This window comes from Cynocephalus volans, chromosome 2 (genome assembly GCF_027409185.1).
Source record: "Cynocephalus volans isolate mCynVol1 chromosome 2, mCynVol1.pri, whole genome shotgun sequence".
NCBI classification, from domain to species: Eukaryota; Metazoa; Chordata; class Mammalia; order Dermoptera; family Cynocephalidae; genus Cynocephalus; species Cynocephalus volans.
Window position 1 is genome coordinate 204,823,232 of NC_084461.1, and position 26,113 is coordinate 204,849,344.

Below are 26,113 nucleotides of genomic sequence, written 5' to 3' on the forward strand. Positions count from 1 at the left end.
ATTATTTTTAAGAACCTGTTACATGCTAGATATAGTTCTAGATACTGGAAATACATCTGTGAACAAAATATTTGAAAGCTCTGCCCTCATGGAGCTTATATTCTAGTTGGGAGACATGAAAAATGTCAGATAGTACTAAGTGTTATGAAAAAAAGTGGAACAGGGTAAAGGAGAGAGTAGCATAATAGTATTTCACTTGCTAAAGAAAGCTTATATATATTTTCAGAAAATCAATAGGATATTTCTATAAGCAAAAGGCTGAAGGGGAAATGCTTTTTGCACAATTTTCCTTGTGGGTCCTATGTTTACTTCCACACCACTACAAGAGATATATCATGTGCATTTTGTTTCATTACAGAAAATATATAGGCTTGAGAAAATGAGAGTAATTTCAGAGTAGCAGGGGGTTCTTTGGGGTTGATCCCTTAGCACCTTACATATTGCCTTTGTATGCAGTGATGTCTAATGAAATGCTTCTCCTTAGACTCTGAAGAGCTGCTTCTGCTAGATTATAATACTTTTCCCTCTGATTATGATAGAGACAGACCATAACAGGCCAGCACTTGTACCCTCTTCAAATTATCTACTGTGCCCAATTAGGTGTGCCAGTATTTCTATATCAGAAGCCCAAGGCTTCCTTACCTGTTGCTGTTGTTATCTAATTTTTCTATTTAAGAAAATTACTGTCTTTCCTAACTTACACACCTTGAGATACAGCAAAACCATATTTTGTGCCATGTGTCTTATCAGGAACAACACTGCCTAGAAAAGATATAAAACAAGCCAGAAGGAGATTTTTTCATCTTAGTCACCTGGTTTTTTCTCCCTTGTAACTAAGACATTTATCAACATGATTTGATATTTTTTTTCCAGCAATGAAGGTCTTGTTCTTCAGTCCTTCAAAGACATTCTGTCATAGTAGGTTCAGTACCTTCCTTCCTCAAGGACATCAGAGATGTGCCTGTCTTTTTCTGATGATCCAGATTTGAATTTTGCTTCATGTATTTGGTGCAGTATGGCCATATTTTATGCCCTATAGTTACTCTAAACTTCAGATTTCTTCTGAAAATATTACTGCAATAATAATACAATATAGTACTACTCAAATACTTATCTTAGATTGTTTATATCCATGAAGACGACATTGTGACATATAATTCTCACATTTTGCTAAATATTCTAGGGATGTTTTACTCTCAGTTACATATTAAATGAGTACTAATCCAGAGACAAAGCCATACACTTCAATCAGGAAATAGCCTCCAGAGCCTTTCCCAAGAAGGATGGGTAGTTCATTTTGATAACAGGATATGTTAGTGGGAGAGCTCTAATAAGGAAGTCCTGAAGCTGTTAAAGACTTAAGAATCCTTTCTGTCTGCAAAAGAGGGCCAAGGTGTTGGTAAAAATCTTGGAGTGAGATCTAATGAGTTGGCTCCAACTATTTTGTTTATATGATGTGCTATAGAAATAGCCACTGAAATTGTGCTGAAAGATATTTTAGTGTATAATTGCAAACAGCCGGGGATGGTTTTATGAAGCTTGTTAAGGAAATAATATTCTAGTCAAAATATCTAAACCCGAAGGCCACTCCTTTGAAAGTATGGCGGCCTTCAATGAGTTATTTTATTTCCATTTTGTATATGCTTGGTAATAGTTAAGTTTTTAAAGTTTGAAATAAAGGGGCAAAATAGAATACTATGTAAGGGAAAAAGAGTCTAAGAAGCCTACAGAGAGCAGAATATTTTTAAGGGCAGATAATAAAACAGCAAAGAAGGCTTTGTTGATCACAGATTACTTTTAGAAATGATACATTCCACAGTGGGAACTGAGGAGTCACAAAAGCAGAGAACTTAGAAACATCACATCACTGGTTTTGACAAGTAAAGGGAAGAGTAAATTCCTGAATGAGAGTGGACTTTGACTTACAGGCCAGCCTTAGAAAACATAGCTTTCACATTGATGAAAACATAGTCTTCACAGGGAGAACACCAAAGACTATAAACTTAATTGGTTGATAAGACTAGACGGTCGATATGTAAGGTGAAATAACACAGTAAACTACAATTATGCTTCTCTTGGAAGTGTATTTGGTATTCTCCAATTTCAGTAAACTGGATCTGCAGCTTTTAAAATTTATCAACACACAGTATGAGCTTACCACTGACTTTTAAAGTAGGGGGATCAGTATATCAAATAACTTATGAGTTAAGTCTTTGGAAAGACCTGGATTTTAATCTCAAAATTGCACTATGATCTTGGGTAAGTTACTTAGCATCTGTAATTCCAAACCTTTTTAGCCTATCGTTATTGTGATTTAGAGTACAGGTACCAATGTCAGGATTCAAAATCCAGCTCAGTCACTTACTAGCTGTGTCATTTTAGACAAGCTCCTAAACTCTCCATAACTCAGTTTCCTCATATGGAGGGAGAGAAAGATAAAAATATTACCAACGTCATTGTATTGTTGACACTCATTGAGCCCTGAATAAATATGGTTGTTATTATTAGGAATTTATGCGAGTCACCTCTAAATTAGATGTGCTGGGTATATTTACTATCTTCAAAAAACTCAGAGTTAATAAAGATCAGATTAACAGATATGAAAATAAAAACAATATAGGGCATTATATAAGTAGGGGTTAAAGAGTGTGATAAGATTAATAAAGATTTATTCATTCAATGAATATTGTCTGCTGTGCACCAGGCAGGCACTAAGCTGAGTACTGAGGATACAACAGTGACCCCTACACAGTTCCTTTTCTCCAGAAGCTCACAGTCTTGTGATAGTAGTACACAGCTAATAACACAGTGAAATGAATGCTACATTCATTTAGTAAGGATTAGTACTGGGGGCAGTGGGAGCTCACAGGAGGAGCATATGTTCTAATCTTAGGAGGTCAGAAAAGGCTTATCAGAAGAAGTAAAATCTGAAGGTGGGAAGGAGCTAGTGTTCTCAGCACATCAAACAATGTGCAGAAGCCTGGAAGTACAAGCTATCATTGTGGCTAGCGGAGCAATCAGGGTTGTATTTAAAATGAGGCCAAAAAAAAAAAAAAAAACAACCAAAAGCATGAAGCCAAAGAGATAAATGCTTGCTGGACAGGTTATAGAGGTGCCTGAATGCCATGTTGAGTGTGGACTTTATCCTCAAGGCAGTAAGGAGCCAGTAAAGAGTTTTACATAAGAGAGTGACAAGAGTCAGATGTATATTTTAGCGAAGATCATTCTGGCCACAGGGTGGAGGATTAGAGGAAGCCATGAAAGAAGGCCAGAAGACCAATAAAAAGGCTGTTGCAATGATCTAAGTGAGAGAGAATAGTGACCTACCCCTAGAATTGAGTCAGGCCACCTGTGTTTGAATTCTCCTCTGACACTTAGTAGCTACATGATCTTATACAAGTTACTTAACCACTCCATGCCTCTGTTTCCTAATCCGAAAATTGGAGGTGATAATAAAATTTACCTTATAGGCTTCTTGTGAGGATTAAATCACTTAGAACACACCTGGCTGGTATATAGTTAAGTGCTTCAAAAATGTAAGCAATGAAGATGAAGAGAGGCAAACTAGGAAGAATATTAGGACTCCATGACCAAAGGGATTTTAGGAGTAAGTAGGAGTAACTAAGGAATTTGGTTTCTGGTTTGAGAGTTTAGGAGGTGGTGGTGCCATTCATTGAAATAAGAAACAGGAGAAAAAGCAGATTTGGGAAAAGCCAAGAAGGTGCACCCAGAGGTGCTTGGATTGCAACCAGGAGAGTATGGTGTCAGAGAAGCTAAGAAAGTGTTTTAGGAAGGAGGGAGTGGTCAGCATTGTTAAATGCTACCAGGAAGGTCAAGTAAGATAAAAGCTAAAAAAGAATCCATTGGTTGTAGCAACAAGACCACCATTGGTGACCTAGTCAGGAGGAATTTTGGTGGGGGGGAGGGAGAGAGGGGACTAAAATATGTCAATTGTGGAAGGAAAGGGGGAGGATGAAGGGAGACTATGAGAGACAACTCTTTCAAAAAGTTTAGCTGGCTGCAAGGATTATGGACAGGGCTGACATTAGACCCAATACACTGATTTGGCCTACTGCTTGTGTCATTCTGAGTGGTTGTACATCCATTCTAATTGGTAGCCATGCCAGGGAGGTTACGAAGGGGAGCTGATTTGGGGACAATGGATTTGGCCTTGGTGGTTTTGAATTTGACATAAGAACAAGGTATGCATATAGAAACACCCAGCATCATTTGATATGGGACTAGTGGTGGGATGACTGGACAGAAAAATTAGAGTAAGACTCAGGTGAGTGGGGATGGGCTAGGAGGTACTAAAAACAAGGCAGGCTGGCAGGAAGGCACAAAGGAGCTTTGGGGTCTAGCCTGAGAATTTATAAGCATATCGAGAGTGTGTAAACTCAGGATGGGAAATGGGTTTCAAAGTAGAGGTAAGAAACCAGGCCTTATCCAGACTTCAGACCTTATAAAGAACATTTGCAATTTAAACAGGGGCATTCAGGGATGGAGTCCAGGATTTATGAGCTGTCAGGAAGAGGGAACAGGAGAAGAAAGCTGGAGCTGGAGTGATTGACCTTGGCCAGATGCTAGTCCTTGTCTAGACAGTCACATGGCATGATGGGCATGGGTCAACTATAGGCATGCAGCACTTTAAATTATCATACATAGTTGTAGTTAGCATTTACATTTACATAAACAATTTGTAAATTTTACATTAATTTATTAAATATATCCTGCGTAGGGAAACAACAAAGTAGCTGGGAAAATATCTTTGTTCCCCCTCATAATCCTGGTATTTCATTCTATTATTACTATTTTTTTTTTCAGTCAGCAAACAGCTACTGAGTACCTTCAGTGCCAGGGACTGCTTTTCTTTTTATCATCTGTTTCCTCCTGGCCGTCTCTCCCATTCTGCTCTGTCATATTGACTATTCTCCTTGAAATTTTCTTTACCCATTTTTTCCCTTGGATGGCTCCATCTCATCTCTTCTTAACAGATGCGCTTCAAAGAATTTGTATGTCAGGGCCGCCCCTGTGGCTCACTCGGGAGAGTGCGGCACTGGTAGTGCCGAGGCTGCGGGTTCAGATCCTATATAGGGATGGCCCGTGCGCTCACTGGCTGAGTGTGGTGTGGACCACACCGTGCCAAGGGTTGCGATCCCCTTACTGGTCAAAAAAAAAAAAAAGAATTTGTATGTCAGGAAACAAATGTTATATATTTTTCATGTATATGCCCACACATATTAAGATTCAGCTATTATTCCATTACAGTCAGTAAAATGGACAGAGAGAAAAAAAAAAAAAGAATCCCAAATAGGATCAGAGAGTGATTGTGGCTAGAAGGAAATGCAAGGACAAGAGAAATAAACTTATTACTGTGAGGCCCAACCATAAGATTTGATTGCTACCCTTCTCACTCTGTGAAGCCTAGTTAACAGAAATGAGCAGTGTTATGGGGAGGTGTCATAAGTGGACTCAAATTGGCCCCAGAATAGCAAACCCTGAGTTCAATAATAGGTTAAGTGCCAGCTTCAAACAGTCAGTGTGTTCTTTGAGTTCCCAAGGATGTTTATACCTGGAGCTTTCTTCTCCATTTACCTTAATGGCTCAGTTGGAAATCAGCCATTGCTGCTAAGTAAGTATTCTTGAGTTTTATGCAGCATTGGCAGCAGCTTTCCTATAACCTTCACTTTAGAAATAGAAATTCTTCCCAGTTGCAGCCAGGCTATTGCCACCAAGGCAGTGGTTGAGCATTTCCACTTTCTAGGATCTTGTCATCTCCAACACTGAGTGGCCTAACCTTTTGTCACCTTCACGGGTCATCAGATTTATGAGAAAGCCTCACCATTCCTAGAGTGGCTCTAACCATCAGTCAGCAATCTGCTTTTTGCTCTGAGTTTCTGCTCTCCTGGATACAGTAGGAGAATCTGCTCCAATGAACATTAAATTGTTCATATATGTAAAGCATTTAGAAGAGTGCCCCACACATATTAAGAGCTTCTGGTATTATTATTAGTACCATTGTTGTTATTGCCACTATCTAGGATCATAAGCTAGAGCTTAGCTGAACCTCTAATTTTGCTCTTGTTATGCTGAGTGGTTTAAGCAAATCCAATTTATCTGGAAATAGGGTTGAAAATATTTGGTTTCCACTCAATTGTGTTACCATTGTCAGCTCAAAGAGTCTTGAAAAGGTCAAAATATTATCACTTTATTGTTTTTACTTGCTAGGGCTTTAACATCCCCCCTCTGGATTCCTAAGAGACTCTAGTCCTGACTTGACAGTGGGATGAATAATCCAGTAACCTCTACATATTATGATGTGCATTTTATCCAGACATACAGTGTTTATTAAATACTAGCTCAATGTGAGACAGTAATACATGTCATAGCTAACATTATTGAGTACTTAGTATGTGCCAGATACTCTTCTAAGTGCTTTATATATACTGTCTCATCTATTCATAAAAAAACAATATGTAGTCACTCTTATTATTCTCCTTTTACAAATGAAAAAAACAATTACAAAGAGTTTAAGTAATTTGTCCAAAGCCACAAAGATAAGTGGAAGAGCCAGGATATGTACCCAGGCAGTCTGATCTCATTGCCTTAGTAACTACCTCACTGTACTGACAGGGAGAACCCTGGATTTGAGAGGCAGAAGTCCAATTCTGGTCTCTTCTACTCTATGACTTAACAAGTTGAATTACCTTGGAAAAGTTACTCAATCTCTTTGTACCTCAGTCTTCTCATCTGTGAAATGAAGATGGTAATATACTTGTATACTTCACAGAGTGATGATGAACATTATGTACCCTGTTACTAGACATTCAGTAAATAGTTTCTTCTCTTACTACTCTATTTTAAGGACTACACTGGTGCTCAAAATAGAATAAGAAAGTTGTGCTTGCTTGGGGTTCTGGTCTGGGGTGGAGACGGAAGAGGGAAGAAGAGGACAAACATGGGACTAAATTATTATAAGAATTGCCACTATTGAGGAACGTACAGAGAGAAGTATAAAGAAAGTAATATGTTCTGAGATGGGGCAGAGGAGAGTTGGAGATGCTTAAAGGTGCCGGTGACATTTGTGTTGGGTATTGAAAGTCGAGATAAGGTTAGATGAAGCAGAAGGAAGGCCAAAAGTTTCTGGGAAAAAGAAACAGCATCTGTACAGGTGCTGAAGTATGGAAAAGCTTGGCAGTACATATTCTAGTAATGGCTAGAGGTTTGGTATGCAGTTGGGGATCGAGAGTGAGATGGTAACTGAGTAGTGACAAATGAGTCTGCAAAGAGATGTCAGTATGTCCCTACAGCATTAACATTCAGACACATTTAAAAACAAAATTTCACGTGTAAGTAAATTTAGCAACAATGCAAAAAAACTTATGAATGCTTGTTTTTTATTGATATATAATTCACCTACTGTGAAATTCACCATTTTATACGGTGCAGTTCAGAAGTTTTTAGTATATTCACAAGGTTGTTCAACTGTCACCACTGTTTGTTTGTTTGTTTATGTAAGATGACCAGTAAGGGGATCTTAACCCTTGATTTTGTGTTGTCAGCACCACGCACTCCCAAGTGAGCTAACCAGCCATCCCTATATAGGGATCCGAACCCATGGCCTTGGTGTTATCAGCACCACACTCTCCCAAGTGAGCCACGGGCTGGCCCTTGTCACCACTGTCTTAATTTCAGAACATTTTCATCACTCCAAAAAGAAACCTAGTACTTGTTAGTAGCTACACCCTATCCTTCTCTCTCCCCATCCTTTGTGACTGATCTACTTTCTATCTCTATGGATTTGCCTATTCTGGACATTTCATTAAATGGAATCATACTATATGTAACCTTTTGTGTCTGACTTCTTTTACTAGGCATGATGTTTCCAAGATTCATCTAAGTTGTTTCCCGTACTGCTGGCCAACCAAAAAAAAAAAAGAGAGAGATTCATCTAAGTTGTAGCATTTATCAGTATTTCATCCCTTTTTATGCTGAATAATATCCCTTTGTGTGGATACACCATATTTTGGTGATTCAGTCATCAGTTGGTGGACATTTGGGTTGTTTACACCTTTCATCTATTATTAATAATGGTGCTGTGAACATTCATGTACCGACTTTTGTTTGATACCTGTTTACAGTTCTTTGGGGTATGTTAGTAGGATTGCTGGTTATTATGTGTTTAACTTTTTGAGGAATCATCAAACTGTTTTCCATAGTGGCTGCACCATTTTATGTTCTCACTAGCAATGTTATAAGAATTCCAATTTCTCCATATGCTTGCCAACAGTTATTTTCCCTGTTTTTATTATTGCTGTCTTAGTAAGTGTGAAGTTGGAGGAGTTTTTATTGTGGCTTTTATTTCATTTTCCTAATGAGTAATGTGGTTGTTGGCCATGTGTTTATCTTTTTTGGAGAAATGTTTATTGAAATCCTTTGCCCATTTTTAAATCGGGTTGCTTGTCTTTTTGTTGTTGAGTGGTACGTGTTCTTTAAGTATTCTTGACATTAGACCCTTATAAGATATATGATTGGCAAGTATTTTCTCCCAATATGTGGGTTGTCTTTTCACTTTCTTTTGATAGTCCTTTGATGCACAAAACTTTTAAATTTTAATGAACTCCAGTTTAACTATTTTTTCTTTGTCCTTTGTGCTTTTTGTGTCGTATATTGCATGTGGATATCCAGTTGTCCCAGCACCATTTGTTGAAAGACTATCCTTTCCCCATCAAGTGGTCTTACTGCCCTTATGGAAAATCAATTGACCACAGATATATGAATTTATTTCTGGACTCTCAATTCTATTCCGTCAATTATATAGTCTATCCTATGCCAGTATCATACTGTTTCGATTATTTAGCATTGTGAATGTTCTACTTTTATTACTCCAAACGTGCTTCTGATTTTTAGTACATTTGTATATTGTGATCAGTATTTTGTATTCTCCTTTTCACTTTTTTTGAAGCATGTACTTCTGTGTGGATCATTTGCATAATTAGCACACTTGTCATTTAAAATAAGGAGTGTTTGTCTTCTTGCTTTATTGTGCTGTGGTTGGTTTTGCCAGGCTATTTTTTTACCCTGTTTTCTGAGTTGGTTTTTACTGTTCTAGAAAGCCTTGTTTGCACTGTTTCTTCTGGACCCAGACTTAACTATCAAGTTCCACCCCTTGGATGTCAGGGAACGTTGGCTGCTGGTTTTAGTTCATCCTCAGAGAAACTCAGACTACTCCCATCTGCCTCAGCTCAGAGCCAATACTTCTTGCTAGTTGTGAACTGAACTTCTGGGGTAGAAGGCCAGCTAAGAAAACCTCTTTCTTGAACCAGAACTCTCCAGAGAATCAGAAATGGCTTGAGCCTTATGATGTATTGTATGCTTTGTTGTAAACTACTATCCCTGAGATGTCATACTAATGAAGAGACACATGTGAAAGAACCTATCTTTTGAACCTCTTTCATGCTGCCAGTACAAGAATTTATAAGTGCTGTTTCTATATGTAGTCCCCTGTCTTCAGAAAGGAGGTGCTCCCAGAGATTATGGGCCTTGTTCAAGATCACCCAGTGACCTCACAGTGCTCCTAAGAACAGAATTCATCCCCCATTCCCATAGATTCCTTTCTCATCATTATTACCAAGCACTTCCTTCCCTGTTGGGCAACAGAAAGTAGAATGTACTTCTCAGTATCCCCAAGGGAGGTTTTGAGTTTCTTCTTCCCTTTTGGGAAATCAAGTTGATTTTCCTCTTCTCTACTTTAGGTTCTATGCCCATTTCTCTAAAGTTCTTGGTAGATTTTTTTTCTGGTAACAAAGTTCTTTAGTCTTTATACCTATTGAAAATTTTTATGGACTAAATGAATTTACATTTGCACAAGGTGAAACTAAATTCTATAGATCAAATGATGAATGGGATTTGAAATTAGATGGTTTCAGATTGATTTCATTAACCCCCATTTAAGACGCCAATTTCCATAGCTTCTTGTCACTACTGAGGAAAATTAGTGTGTACACCCCATGAAAAAAAGGGAGAGGCAGGTGACCCTAAATATTTGAAGCTAGGATGGACCTTAGTATTGCAGTGAATATTTTTTAAGTTTTGATAAAATCTACATAACATAAAATTTACCTTCTTCACCACTTTTAAGTGTATCGTGTAGTAATGTTAAGTACATTCACATTGTGCAACCAATCTCCAGAACGCTTTTCGTCTTGCAAAACTGAAACTCAATATCCATAAGCTACCTCCCACTCACTCTCGCCCCAGCCCCTGGCAACTACCATTCCATTTTCTTACTCTATAAATTTGACTACTCTAGGTTACCTCATCATTTAAGTGGAATTAGCATAATGTCCTCAATGTTCATCCATGTTGTAGCATGTGTTATAATTTCCTTCCTTTTTAAAGCTGAACAATTTTCCATTGTATATATATATATACCATATTTTGTTTATCCATTCATCCATTGAAGGACACTTGGGTTGGTTTCACTTTTGGCTATTCTGAATAATGCTGCAGTGAACATGGGTGTACAAATATCTCTTTGAGTGCTGGCCCGTGGCTCACTTGGGAGAGGGTGGTGCTGGTAACACCAAGGCCGCGGGTTCGGATCCCTATATAGGGGTGGCTGGTTAGCTCACTTGGGAGAGCGTGGTGCTGACAACACCAAGTCAAGGGTTAAGATCCCCTTACCAGTCATCTTTAAAAACAAACAAACAAACAAACAACTCTTTGATACCCTGCTTTCAATTCTTTTGGGTATATACCAGAAGTGGAATAGCTGGATCATCTGGTAATTCCATTTTTAATTTTTTGAGGAGCCACCATGCTGTTTTCTATAGTGGCTACAACATTTTTGTTTTTTGTGTTTTATTTTAATTTTTTTTTTTCACTTTATGTCTGCTCCCAGACTAGAGCCAAACAGCCAAAGTGAACGCTTAGCATACCCTCAAGGAAGCTCAGTTCTTCCTTGCACTGATGCCAGACACCATCAGAACAGTGACGAAGGCAACCGGAAGAAGAAAACAAGACATTCCTCTCCCGGCAGTGTAACACCATCACAGGAATGGTTCTGTGCAGACAGTTGACTACTGCTGGAACATTTTGTACTGTCTCCAACAGTGTACAGGGATTCCAGTTTCTCCACATCCTTGCCAACACTTGTTTGTTTGTTTGTTTTTTTCTTTTCTTTCTTTTTTTTGACAGTAGCCATCCTGATGCATGTGTAGTGGTACAGTGAATACATTTTTATACAACCATGAGTCAACCCAACTCACATCATATTTTGTGTGCAGATCTTTTAAAAAATTACAACATATTTGGTGTGCATTCAGCAAACTTTTATTGAATCCTGGCTTCATTCCAGGCACTGTGTCTGGGCATTAAAAGATGAAACAAGCACAGTCCCTGCCATCGTCAATTACACAGATAAGGAACCCCAGTGAAATAACATATATATTGTGCCACTCTAAAGGATCATCAGTACCGTAGGTTCTAGCTATAGAACTGTGAGAGAAGGGGACAGGAGAGAAAATGTCCACAGATTCAGTTTGTTCTGAACTTTTTGGAATTTTGGATGAGCAGAGATGCTCAGTTTTCTTCCATAACAAATAGGGTGTCCTCTGTGAAAATTGTCTGTAGTGGTTATTGACCAAGTTGTTGAGAGATAAAAGTGTACTTCAAAAAGTTTGTGGAAAAATTGAATGAAAAGATAACACGGGCTGATCGGTTAAGTCACTTGATTAGAGCGTGGTGCTGATAACACCAAGGCCAAGTGTTCAGATCCCCATACCAGCCAGATGCCAAAATTTTTTTTTAAAAGATAATAGGAATCGTTCCATGAATTTTTTGAAGGTTCCTCGCGTGTGTGTGTGTGTGTGTGTGTGTGTGTGTAAGCATTTTCTATGGGAATTAAAAAACATGCAAAAGTAGAATAATACAATGAATCACCAAGTACCTGTCTCCCAGCTTGTGGAATTATCCAGCACATAGCCAGTTTTGTTTCATCTCTACCCCTATTCACTCCCTCTCCCCACTGTATTATTTTGAAGCAAAATCAGTGTATTAATCAAGTCCTCAGTTTCTACTTGTTCTTGATGCTATTTCTCTTAGATACCGGGATGTGTGCTCTCATTTTTATTGCTTTTAGCAGTCTTATTGCACCCAACATTCTTTCTCTGATTTTTTGTTTGTTTGTTTGTTTGTTTGTTTGTTTGTTTGTTTGTTTGTTTGTTGTATTGATAGAATCTGTTTTCTGGTCTCAAAGTCTATTCTTTTGTCTCTCCCACTCCAGAGTCCCATGAACCTGCCACACATCTTCACTTTGACCTCCCTTGACCAATTCTTCCAGTTCATCACTATAAATGTATGAGGTTAGGGACTTTAACAGTCTTCTTAATTATTCTATATACAGTGTCAAGCCTGGCACATAGTATGGGCTTAATAAATAGTTGTTGATGACTGAATGGATAAACTCCATTTGGCTTTTCACTTACCTGAACCTCACGATCAGCATTTTAGCAATGTGCTTGGTTCTGTATATCTCAAATGAGGAGAAAATTACCTGGGCCTATTGAGAAATAGCTTTTATCCTTGACCCTTTTTGTCCAGCTGAAGAATCTGAATTTTTCTTGCTCCCCCTGCTGTTCTCTCCTGGGTAGTTGCATACAGGCGCCGCTGATGGTCAAGGATTAGAGCCAGAGCCAAGTTCTGGGAAAGAAAAATAGAACATTGCTGTAGAGTGCCCTGGCCAGTCCAGGCAGGTTTGAGGAGGAAGAGAGTGGCTTGTTGAAAACAGTTCTGGGAAGTGCAGTTTTCTGTGTATGGAGCAGGGAAGGTGACCTAAGCCAGCTAAAGTCAGGAGGGCAGGGATAGGGGCTACCACACCCTAGTCTGCAGTACTGTAAGGAGCCCATAAATGAACTGGTCATTATGTGAGGATTAGACCATATATTGAGAATGGAGATTGGCCCCTTGTCCCTTTAAGACAAAGCAGTGTGGGGTCAGACATAGTCACCATTCAGGTAGAGTGGCTACAGAGTTTTATTTAGGGCTCCTGTGAAAATTGAGGTAAGAATGGTGGTGAACGTAGATGGGGTGTCTCTAGAGTTCATGATCCTGGGTTGAATACATGACCCCATCCCCCAACTCTTAAGAACATTAACAACTCTGTGGGTGACCATTAACAATCTCTCTGGGTGAGCTGATAATACCAAGGCCATGGGTTCAGATCCTATATAGGGATGGCTGGTTCACTCACTGGCTGAGCATTGTGCTGACAACACCAAGCCAAGGGTTAAGATCCCCTTACCAGTTATCTTTAAAAAAAAAAAAAAAAATCTGTCTGGGTGGAGATTCTTCTGTGGCCTTGTTCCTCTACCCTCTGTACAAACAATAAATTCTCCACACCTATTCACTCCCTAGATCACATTTCTTGAGTGTTTACACTTGTCTTTTCTACAACATGGCTTCCCGGAAAGTGGGCTGTGGCAGACTGAATCTCTTGTGACTCCAGCCAGCTGCTGGCATCACAAGGGATAAAGATGATCAGACATTAAGGGCAGCTCCCCTCCTCTTCTCTGCAATCCCAAACCCCAAGTGCCAAGGTAATTCCACTTCAAGCTGAACATGGAAAATAGGATTTTGTTTTCTTTCAGGACACAGGAGTAAGAATGTGACTTTCCCCAATATGCAAGGAGAGGTGACTGAATCCAGAAGAACCCCAGGGCATGAATATTACCATTGGACTTGAGAAAGCATAAGTATGAAATGGTCATTTTAAGGAAATGTTTGTCCAACACTCATTCATAATAAAAACTCTCAGTAAGCTAGGAATAGAGGAGAACTTCCTCAACTTTGTAAAGAATATCTACAAAAGCCTGCCGCTAACTTTATACTTCATAGTGAGAAACTATAAGCTTTCTCACCAAGATCAGACACAAGGCAAGGATATCCCCTCACACCACTCCTTTTCAACATCACACCAGAAGTCCTAGCTAATGCAATAAGACAAGGAAAGAAAATAAATGGTATACATACTGGAAAGGAAGAAATCAAATTGTCTTTGTTCACAGATTAAATGACCATCTCTGTAGACAATCCAAAAGAATTAACAGAAAAACTCCTGGAACTAAGAAGAGGTTATAGCAAAGTTGATATACAAAACTCCATCACTTTCCTATGTACCAGCAATGAATAAGTGGAATTTGAAATTAAGAACATCACTTACATTAGCACCCCCCAAAATGAAATACTTAAGTCTAACAAAATATGTACAAGGTCTATATGGGCAAAACTACTCTGATGAACAAAATCAAACAAGAACTAAATAAATGGAGAGGTGTTCCATGTTCTTGGGTAGGAAGACTCAATATCGTCAAGATGTCAGTTCTTCCCAACTTGATCTATAGGTTCAAAACAATCCCAATCAAAATCTCAGTAAGTTACCTTGTGGATACTAACAAACAATTCTAAAGTTTATGTGAAGAGGCAAAAGACGCAGAATAGCTAACACAATATTGAAGGAGAATAATAAAGTTGGAGGACTGACATTATCCAATTTTGAGACATATTATATAAGTAATCAAGCTACAGTAATCAAGACAATATGGTACTGATGAAAGGATAGACAAGTAGATAAATGGAACAGAATAGAGAGTTCAGAAATAGACCAATAAATATAGTCAGCTGATCTTTAACAAAAGGAGCAAAGGCAATACAATGGGACAAAGATAATCTTTTCAACAAGCGGTGCTGGAACAACTGGACATTCACATGCAAAAAAATTAATCTAGATACATACTTTACACCCTTTACAAGAATTATAATGGTTCATAAGACTTAAATGTAAAATGAAAAACTAAATTAAAAAATTCCTAAAAGATAACAGGAGAAAACCTAGATGACCTTGGTTATGGCAATTACTTTTTAGATACAACACCAAAGGCATGATCCATGAAAGAAATAATTGACAATCTAGACTTCATTAAAATTAAAATTTTCTGCTCTGTGAAAGGTAATGTCAAGAGAATAAGAAGACAAGCCATGGACTGGAAGAAAATATTTGCAAAAGACATATCTGATAAAGGACTGTTATCCAAAGTGTACATAGAAATCTTAAAACTCAACAATAAGGAAACAGATACCCATTTTAAAAATGAGTCTCAAACCTTAACAGACACCTCACCAAAGAAGATATACAGATGGCAAATAAACATATGAAAAGATGCTTCACATTAAATGTCATCAGGGAAATGCAAATTAAAACAAGAAGATACCACTATGCACCTATTAGAATGGCCAAAATCCAAAACGCTGACAACACCAAATGCTGACGAGAATGTGGAGCAACAGAAACTTTCACTCACTGCTGGTGGGAATGCAAAATTCCTGGTACAGCCACTTTGAAAGAGAGTTTGGTGGTTTCTCACAAAACTAAGCATACTCTTCTCATATGATCCAGCAATCATGGTCCTTGGTATTTACATAAAAGAGTTAAAAACGTATGTTCATATGGCAACCTGCACATGGGTGTTTATAGCAACTTTATTCATAATTGCCAAAACTTGGAAGCAACAAAGATGTCCTTCAGTAGGTGAATGAACAAATATACTGTGGTACATCCAAACAATGGCTTATTATTCATTGCTAAAAAGAAAGCTATCAAGCAATGAAAAAACATGGAGAAACCTTAAATACATGTTACTAAGTGAAAGAAGCCAATCTAAAAAGGCTACATACCATATGCTTCCAACTATGTAACATTTTGGAAAAGGCAATACTATGGTGATGGTAAAAAAGATCAGTGGTGATCAGTGGTTGCCAGTGGTGGAGGGATGAATAGGTGGAGTACAGAGTAATTTTAGGGCAGTGAAAATACTCTGTATGATACTCTAATGAAGGATACATGTCATTATACATTTGTCAGAATCCACAGAATGTACAACACCAAAAGTGAACCCTAATGTAAACTATGGTCTTTGGATGATAATGATGTGTCAGTGTTGGTTCATCAATTGTAAAAAATGTACCACTCTGGTGGGGATGTTGATAATGGAGGAGGCTGGGCATATGTAGGAGCAGGGGCTATATAGGAAATCTCTATTTACTTTCCTCTCAATTTTGTTGTGAACCTAAAACTGCTCTAAAAAAGTAAAGATTTTTAAAAATGTAAGGAATTCATTTCTGTTCTGGGTGCTGGGCAAAGTAGTGCATTCTACTTGGGGAAGACAGACTGTAAAGAAATAAATATATAATGTCAGGGGTATTAAGTACTAAGAAGAAAAATAAACCAGGGATATGGCAGGAATGTGTTGTTTTAAATTTTGTAGTCAGGGAAATCTCTGCTGAGGTGAGGGAGTAAGCCCTGTGGCTTTCTGGAGAAACAGTATGAGAGGTCTTCAAAATTTTCATGAAAAGATTCATATTATTATTATTATTTTTTTTTTTTTTTGACCAGTAAGGGGATCGCAACTCTCGGCATGGTGTTGTCTGCACCATGCTCAGCCAGTGAGCACACCGGCCATCCCTATATAGGATCCGAACCTGCGGCCTCAGTGCTCCCAGCACCACACTCGCCTGAGTGAGCCACAGGGCCAGCCCAAGATTCATATTATCTTTTAATTCAATTTTTCCACAAACTTTTTGAAGTACCCTTGTATTCTAGGCAGAAAGACTACATAGTGCAAAGGCCCTGAGGCAGAAACATGCTTGGCTTTTGGGAGGAACAGCAAGGAGACCAATGTGGCTAATACTGGGTGAGTGAGGGAGAGAGTGGTAGGAGCAAGGTCAGAGAGGGAACCAAGAGCCAGATCATTTGGAGCCTTGTATACCTTGCCAAAGACTTTGGATTTCACTTTGAGTGAGATGGAAAGCCATTTGAGGATTTGGAGCTAAAAATAATGTGAACCAACTTAGGTCTGAAAAGGATCATGTTGGCTACTGTGTGGAGACTGGTCATAGGAAGGCAAGGGTGGAGAAAGGAGACCAGTTGGAGAATGGTTGCAAAAGAGAGGTGAGGTGGCTTGGATGGGATAGTACTGGAAGTGAAAAAACATGGTCGACTTGCAGATATGGTTTAAAGGTACAGCCGACAAGGTCTGCTGACAGATTGGATGTTGAGTTAAAGAGGAAGGCCAAGGTTACCTCCAGTTTTTGGCCTGTGTCATTGGAAGAATGAACTTGCCCTTTACGGAGATGGGGAAGAGTGGGAGAAGAGTAGGTCTGAGGGAACAATCACCAGTTTTGTCCTACTGAGTGAAGAAATAACTGTTTGATCTCTAAGTGAAGGTATACACTTCAAATAATAGTAGACATTTCAAATAGTAGACATGTCCCATGGAAGTACTATGAAATAACTCTCCCAGATAGCATCTTATACCACCTAAAAGTCTTTATATCTCTAATCTGAAGGTGTTACAGTGAAGAAATTTAAACACTTAGGAAAACAAAAATGTAATTCAAATAGTAGACATTTCAAATAATAGGCTCCTCAAAGGAATAATAGTAAATATTTACATAGTGATTTACAATTGATAATAGTCCTACACACATTATCTTAATTCTATTTTTGCCATCACCCCCATAAGGTAGTTTGTGTTCTTTCCATTTCACAGATTAGGAAGCTGAGATTCAGAAATGTTCCGCACAAGAGAAACAGTTTTTGGATGCTGCCACACAGAGGAAGACAACAGCCAGTTAGTCTTGAACAGCAGCAGCAACCAACAGACAGACTGCTACTTCCTGAGTGTCAGTTATGAAGACCTCTGCCTCCCAATCCCTGTCCCCAGCCCTACTAGCAGAAAGGAACCAATGGGGAAGTGGTGGAGGACAGACCACATTTCCCCACTCTCTACTGGAGCCATGAGGGCAATGGCCAGGTCTAACTTCCCTGGGAAGGGTCAACACAAGAGCTTGGAAGGGGAGCTTGAGATGGACATTTTAAAATGAATATTTTTGTGTATGTGAACATTTTAAATGAATGTTAAATACCAGACAGAGACTTCTAATTCCTGTGTCTATTGCACCATCATTGAGCTACCTAGTGGGAACGAAGGTTTGGACATGGTGTCACTGAGGGCAGCTATTGAAAATGATTTATTATTTATTTATTTATTTTTTGTCTTTTTGTGACTGGTAAGGGGATCGCAACCCTTGGCTTGGCGTCGCTCGCACCGCACTCAGCCAGTGAGCGTACCGGCCATTCCTATATAGGCTCCGAACCCGCAGCGGGAGTGCCGCTGCGCTCCCAAGCGCTGCACTCTCCCGAGTGCGCCACGGGGCCGACCCTCCCCATGTATCTTTTTAACATTGTTCAGATCTCAGCACTGAGGCAATTTTGTTTTCTTATAACTTGCTGTTTTCTCACAACCACTTTATTTATTTATTTTTATTTTTATTTTTTTCCTCACAACCACTTTCAATATAAGCATTTCTCCCCATGGCATTAAACATTTTTTCTAATCATCATTTATAAATGACTGCATATTAACCAGCCATTTAGGCTGCTTCCACATTTTACATACATCTTTGTGTATTAAGCTTTTTGGCATTACTTTGTCGGATAGGTCCCTACAAGTAGAATTATTTGTTTAAAGGATATGGGGAGGGCAAGGATTTTTTATTGTTATTATTATTATTATTTTTTTTTTTTTTTGTCGTGACCGGCACTCAGCCAGTGAGTGCACCGGTCAGTCCTATATAGGATCCGAACCCGCGGCGGGAGCGTTGCCGCGCTCCCAGCGCAGCACTCTACCGAGTGCGCCACGGGCTTGGCCCTATTGTTATTTTTTTTTAAACATTTCACTGTATGTATCTGTGGGGTACAGCACTGAATATCAATAACTGTGTGCAATACATGATGCTCAAATCAGGATAATTAGTATATTCAACATTATACAATGTAATCATTTTTTGTGGTCCTTTACCAATTTCTCACTAAAGCCCCCCCTTTCCCACTTCTGGTGGCCTCAGTTCTGTTCTCTCCTTTTGAAAGCTCAATGAATTATCGTGATTGTTGTGTCTTTCTTTAGTTCTTTTTTGTTTGTTTGTTTATTTGTTTTTTTTTTTTTTTTTTTTAGCTACCACTTATGAGTGAGGACACATGCTATTTCTCTTTCTGTATCTGGCATATTTCACTTAATATAATTTTCTCTAAGTTCATCCATGTTGCTGAGAATGGCAGAATTTCATTCTTTTTATGGCAGAGTAGTATTCCATTGTGTATAATTTCCTTACCCAGTCATCTGCTGATGGACATTTAGGCTGGTTCCAACTCTTGGCTATTGTAAATAGAGCTGTGATAAAAATGGGAGTGCGGGTATCTTTTTGGCATGATGATTTTCATTCCTTTGGGTATACACCCAGCAGTGGGATTGCTGGATTGTATGGCAGTTCTATCTGTAGTTGTCTGAGGAACTTCCATACTGTTTTCCATAATGGTGACAGTACTTTACAGTCCCACCAACAGTGTAGGAGGGTTCCCCTTTCTCTGAATCCTCACCAGCATTTGTTGTTCTCTGTCTTTTTGATAATGGCTAATCTAACTGGGGTGAGATGATATCTCAATATGCTTTTGATTTGCATTTCCCTGATGCTTAGTGATGTTGAGCAATTTTTTACGTGTCTGTTGGCCATTTGTATATCTTCCTTTGAGAAATGCCTGTTCAGCTCTTTTGCCCATTTTTTAATTGGGTTACTTTTTTTTTTTTTTTTGCTGTTGTTTGAGTTCCTTGTATATTCTGGATATTAATCCCTTGTTAGATGCATAGTTTGCAAATATTTTTTCCCATTCTTTAGATTGTCTTTTCACTCTGTTAATTTCTTTTGCTGTGCAAAAGCTTTTTAGTTTGATATAATCCCATTTGTTTATTTTTGCTTTTGTTGCTTGTACTTTGGGGATCTTATTCATAAAGTCTTTCCCCAAAGCTATCAAAGTGGCACAGTGGAAGCATGATGGGTCCATAAAATTCTGCCTACTCCAACCTCCTGAAGTGTTTCCCCTATGTTTTCTTTTAGGAGTTTTATAGTTTCAGGTTTTGTATTTAAGTCTTTAATCTGTTTTGAGTTGATTATGGTATATGGCAATAGGTATGGGTCTAGATTCATTCTTCTATGTATGGATGTCTAGTTTCCCCAGCACCATTTATTGAAGAGGCAGTCTTTTCCCCCATGTATGTTCTTGTTTCCTTTGTCAAAGATCAGTTGGCTGTAAGTATGTGAGTTGATTTCTGGGTTCTCAGGTCTCTTCCATTAGTCTGAGTGTCTGTTTTTATGCCAGTACCATGCTATTTTGGCTACCATACCTTTGTAGTAGAATTTGAAGTCAGATAGTGTTATGCCTCCAGCTTTATTTCTTTTGCTCAGGATTGCTTTGGCTCTTCAGGGTCTTTTGTGGTTCCATATGAATGTGAGGATCGTTTTTTCTATTTCTGTGAAGAATGTCATTGGTATTTTGATGGGGATTGCATTGAACCTATAGATCACTTTGGGTAGTATAGACATTTTCATTGTGTTAATTCTTCCAATCCAAGAGCATGGAATGTCTTTCCACCTTTTGGTATCCTCTTTAATTTCTTTCAGCAGTGATTTCTATTTCTCATTGTAGAGATCTTTCACCTCCTTGGTTAAATTGATTCCTAGGTATTTTATCTTTTTGGTGACTATTGTAATGGGCTTGCTTTTTTTTTTTTATCTCTTTTTCTGTTAGTTCATTATTGGATGTTCAATAAAAATGTTACTGATTTTTACGTGTTGATTTTGTATCCTGCAACTTTACTGAAATCATTTATCAGTTCTAAGAGTTTTTTGGTAGAGTCTTTAGGTTTTTCTATATATAGGATCATGTCATTTGCAAACAGGGACAGTTAGACTTGATATTTTCCAATCTAGATGCCCTTTATTTCTTTCTCTTGCCTGATTGCTCTGTCTAGTCCTCCCAATATGTACTGGATTGAATTATGTCCCCCCCCAAACTCATTGAAGCTTGAATTGTGTTCCCCAAGTTTTATGTATTAGAAACTTCGCCTCCACTGTGACTGTTAAGAGGGTGTGACATCCTATTATGGTAACTGAAAGGTAGAGCCTTGAAGAAGGGATTGGATTGTAGGACCATGCCTAGTGAATGGATTAAAAATGGTGGTCAGGGGCATGGTTCTGAGGGCTTTAAAAGAAGAGGAGAGTCTGTCTTTCTCTCTCTCTCTCTGCTTCCACCATCTTGCAATGTGAGATTCCTGGGTCACTGTTGCCACCACCAGATGGACTTTGGACTTCCCAGCCTCAGAAACTGTAAGCAGTAAATTCCATTTTCTTATAAATCACCCAGTTTCAAGTGTTTTGTTGTAAGCAATGGAAACAGACTATATACAATACTATGTTAAATAAGAGTAGTGAGAGTGGGCATCCTTGTCTTGTTTCTGTTCTTAAGGGAAAAGCTTTTGGATTTCCCCATTCAAGATGATATTGATGGTGGTTTTGTCATATATGGCTTTTATTGTGTTGAGATACTTTCCTTCTATACCTAATTTGCTAGGAGTCTTTCTCATGAAGGAATGTTGAACTTTCTTAAATGCTTTTCTGCATCTATTGAGAAAATCATGTGGTTTTTGTCCTTGATTTTGTTGATGTGATGTATTACATTCATTGACTTGCATATGTTGAACCGTCCTTGCATCTCTGGGATGAATCCCACTTGATCATGGTGTATTATTTTTTTTATGTGTTGCTGAATTCTGTTTGTTAATATTTTGTTGAGGATTTTTGCATCTGTGTTCATCAGAGATATTGGCCTGTAGTTTTCTTTTTATGTTGTATCTTTGTCTGATTTTGGTATCAGGGTATGCTGGCCCCATAGAACGAATTTGGGAGAATGTCCTCTGTTTCAATTTTTTTGGAATAGTTTGAAGAGAATTGGTATTAATTCCTGTTTAAAGCTTTGGTAGAATTCAGTAGTAAAGCCGTCCGGTTCTGGCCTTTTCTTTGTTGGGAGACTGCTGATTACTGCTTCAATCTCGTTGCTTGTTACTGGTCTGTTGAGGTTTTCTGTGTCTTCTTAGTTCAGTCTTGGTACTTTGTATGTGTCTAGAAATTTATCCATTTCCTCCAGGTTTTCAAATGTATTGGTGTATAGTTGTTTATAATAATCTCTAATGATTCTTTGTATTTCTGTGGTATTGGCTGTAATATCTCCTTTTTCATTTCTGATTTTTGTTATTTGAGTCTTCTTTCTTCTTTTTTTAGTTAGCCTAGCTAATGGTTTGTCTGTTTTGTTTATCTTCTTGCTGGATAGATCCTTATCATTATAAAATGCCTTCTTTGTCTCTTTTTATGGCTTTTGGTTTAAACTCTATTTTATCTCATATAAGAATAGCTGCTCCTACTAGTTTTTGGTCTCCATTTGCATGGTATATCTTTTTTAATTCCTTCACTATTAGTCCACGTGTTTCTTTATAGGTGAGGTGAGTCTCTTGAAGACAGCATATAGTTGGGTCTAACTTTTTAATCCAGTCAGTCAGTCTGTGTCCATTTACATTTAAGGTTGTTATTGAAAGGTTTTGTCTTATTCCTGGCACTTTGTCAATTTTCATTTGGATGTTTTAAATATCTTTTGTCCCTTTCTTCCCCTTTTATTGTTTGTCTTCTGTGCTTTTTGCTTTTTTGAGGTGGTAAGATATAGTTTCTTTTTCTTTCTTGTTTACATTTTTGTTCTACTGTTCTACCAGTGGGTTTTGTTCTTGTATATTCATGGTAGTGATTATTGTCTTTTGGATTCCAGATGTAGGACTCCCTTGAGGATTTCTTATAAGACTTGTGGTGAACTCCCACAGTTTTTGTCTAGAAAATACACTATTTCTCCTTAATTTCTGAAGGATAGCCTTGCTGGGTGTAGTATTCTTGGCTGGCAGTTGTTTGCTTTTTTGTTTTTTGCTTTTTGTTTTTTCTTCTAGTATTATTATTATTATTTTTAAGATGACTGGTAAGGGGATCTTACCCTTGACTTGGTGTTGTCAGCACCATGGTCTCCCAAGTGAGCTAACCAGCCATCCCTATATAGGGATCCGAACCCTTGGCCTTGGTGTTATCAGGACCCCACTCTCCCAAGTGAGCCATGGGCCAGCCCTTTTCTAGTATTTTGAATATATCATCCCATTCTCTTTTGGCTTGTAGACTTTCTTTTGAGAAGTCTGTGGTTAGTCTGATGGGGACTCCCTTATAGGTGACTTGACACTTTTCCCTTGCTGTTTTTAAGATCCTCTCTTTGTCTTTGAGTTTTGCCAGTTTGACTATAATGTGCCTGGAGAGGACCGTTGTTGATTAAATCTGTTTGGGGACCTTTGAGCCTCCTGGATCTAAAGGTTCATGTCCCTCCCTATACCTGGGAAGTTTTCCACTGTTATTTCACTGAACATGTTTTCAACGACTTTTTCTTCTCTCCCCCTCTTCCAGAACACCTATGATTCAGATGTTTGAGCACTTAAGTTCGTCTGCTAGCTCTCTTAGATTTTCTTCATTTTTTAAATTCCTTTTTCTTTTGTTATTTCAAAAAGACTGTTTTCAAGACCAGAAATTCTTTAATCTGCTTGTTCTAACCCACTGCTTAAGCTCTCAGTTGTGTTTCTATTCTGTTGAATGAATCCTTCAGTTCTAAGAATTCTGCAGCATTCTTTTGTCAGGTATTAATCTCTTTGTAAATTTCCTCCTTCATATCCTAGATAGTTTTCCTCATTTTATTGTGTTGTCTAACTGAATCTTCTTGTATCTCATTGAGTTTCCTTAAGATTGTTGCTTGGAATTTCTTTTCAGTCATTTCAAAGTTTTCCTGCTCTATGGAGTCTGGTACTTGAGAATTATTATATTCCTTTGGTGGTGTCATCTTTTCTTTTCTTTTCTTTTCTTTTATTAATATTTTTTTTTTACATTCTGTGATGTTGCTGCAGAGCAGTTGGGAGGGAGTGGGAGAGGGAAAAGGGGAAGGAAATGTGATGGAAGGAGGAAGAAGGAGGAAGGGTGGGATTGAGGCCTGTGGCACCCCCCACATTCCCACAGGGGAGACCCGAGGGCTTCCAGTGGTGGCTTGGTCATTGCTGGGCTGGGTGCAGATGTCAGGGGGTGTGGCAAAAGCCCTTGCCTCCCACCTCCCCAGCTCAGGAACCCAGGGCCCTTCTTGCTGCAGCTCAGTGGTTGTCGCTGGGCTGGCTGCAGGGGCAGGGGGGCATGACCAAGGCCATCTGCCTCCCACCATGCTGGCTTGGGAGAGCCCGGTGCACTTCCTGATGTGGCTTGATGATTGTCGCTGGGCTGGCTGCAGGAGTGGGGGTCATGACCAAGGCCCGAGGCCCCCCACCATTCTGGCTCAGGAGGGCCCAGGGCTCTTTCTGCAGTGGTTCAGTGGTAATCACTGCGCTGGTTACTTGTGTTGTGGGGGCATGGCTGCAGCTCTCGTCTCCCCACCACACTGGCTCGGGAGAGCCTGGGGTGCCTCCTGTGGCATCTCAGTGGCCATTGCTGGGGTGATTGTGCTTGTTGGGGTGGTGTGGCCAAGCGCTGAGGCCCCCATGCTCAGGACTGGTGTGGGTGTCAGAGTGCATGGCTGAGGCCCTTGGCCCTCCCCCCTTTCTAGTTTGGTAGCCCAGGGGCCTTCTGGTCCTTCAAGGTGTTATAGGTGTTCTTTGGTGAAGTGAGACTTTTACTAGTTAATATCAAACTTTGTCTCTGGTTGTGGGTACTTTGTTTTTTCTTTCAGTTTCTGTGTTGGATTATTTGTTGTTTCCACCACTCAAATTCTGCACTGGAACTAATTTTCTGTCCTTTGCTTACTTCTAAAATGGGGGAACTTTCTGTGAGGACCAGTACTTGAGCTCTGTCCTTGAGCTAAATTGCTGCTTTGCTGCTAATTCCCTAGGGAAGGCTTTTTGTGCAGCCCAGGTTTTTTTTTTTTTTTTTTTTTTTTTTTTTTTTTTTTTTCCAGTTACCTTGGAGTTTATTTAAACTAAGAGAAAAATGTCACAATGTTTTCATGCAATACATACTTGGTTCTTTAAATAACAAATGTGACAAACAGCAGAAAGAATTAAGGAATGCTACACTTGTGATCCATACAAAACAACAACATTTTGGGTTGTACATAATTTAAGAAATATCTCAAACACTTTTCAAAATACTGTATTAGCCAATACACAGAGGCATGCCTTCAGTGGCACAGGAACAGTTTAGAAAAGAAAAACAAGAATCACACTGGAACTATTCAATTTCTTTAAAATCACTGAGCAAGAAAAGCCACGTTGAACTTTCATACTGATTTTACACAGCTTCTATACAGTACCTTGACTTAAATCCAAGAGCAAAAGTTAAGACTCTCCTCCTCTATTTTTGGTAAACAACTGTATAGTAAACTTAGATGACTTTTCCCCCTGGATTTTACCTGGGAGTGGTCTTTTAAATATTTTATTTAAAAGAGGGCAGGTTTGGCACTTTTATACTGATGTCACCAATGTTAATATTTCTTGGGATCTCAGGAAGATTCATATTCTTTACAGCTGATACAGCACGGGCTGGAGCTCCTGCTAAGCCAGCCTCAGATTTCTCCAGTTTATTCTGTGCATCAATTTGTGTAACAATCTCATTCATGTTGGTCTCCAATACCATTCCCCCCATAACCATTTCTGCAAGAATATTGTGAACCTTGTCTACATGGAAAATTAAATCCAGTTCACAGACATTTTCAAAACACTTGTCTAATGTTTCCACGAATACTTGAATTAGATCTAAAATGCCAAGCTCACTTTCTGAAGAATCCACACAGAAGACAAAATATAATGTTGCATAATGTCTATAAATCAGTTTGTTGTCGGATCCTCCAATTAATAATCCTCCTTCTAGGAAATTACAAACATTTTCATCTCTCTTAGATACCAAATGGAAAGTCTCCCTGATGATTTGCTGTTGTGTATCTTCACTGTAGGGCTGGTAGAACTTGGAGAGCCGCGGCTTCCCGTGGTTGTTGAAGATGAGAATCGCCTTGATCATGGTTGAGCCGAGCCGACCGGGTGGGTGACGGGGGCCAGGGCGGGGGCGGGCGCGTGAGCCTCACCTTGAGATCTTGTCTGCAAGCCTTCCCCACCCGCCC

General features: G+C 39.0%; 1 protein-coding gene and 1 non-coding gene across 2 annotated transcripts; both read right to left on the reverse strand.

Annotated features, from left to right (window-relative positions):
- Positions 1 to 10,888: 10,888 nt before the first annotated feature.
- LOC134371361 (small nucleolar RNA SNORA74) lies at positions 10,889 to 11,092 on the reverse strand. The gene has a single exon (XR_010022790.1). It is a non-coding gene; the product is annotated as a small nucleolar RNA SNORA74 (small nucleolar RNA).
- Positions 11,093 to 24,959: 13,867 nt separating this feature from the next.
- On the reverse strand, positions 24,960 to 26,113 carry LOC134370161 (AP-3 complex subunit sigma-1). Its single transcript, XM_063087171.1, has one exon. It carries the CDS (start codon positions 26,011 to 26,013, stop codon positions 25,432 to 25,434), a length of 582 nt encoding a protein of 193 aa, XP_062943241.1. The 5' UTR covers positions 26,014 to 26,113; the 3' UTR covers positions 24,960 to 25,431.

Coding starts and splice junctions, on each gene's coding strand:
- LOC134370161 (XM_063087171.1), bottom strand. CDS start 26,013: ATGATCAAGGCGATTCTCATCTTCAACAACCACGGGAAGCCGCGGCTC.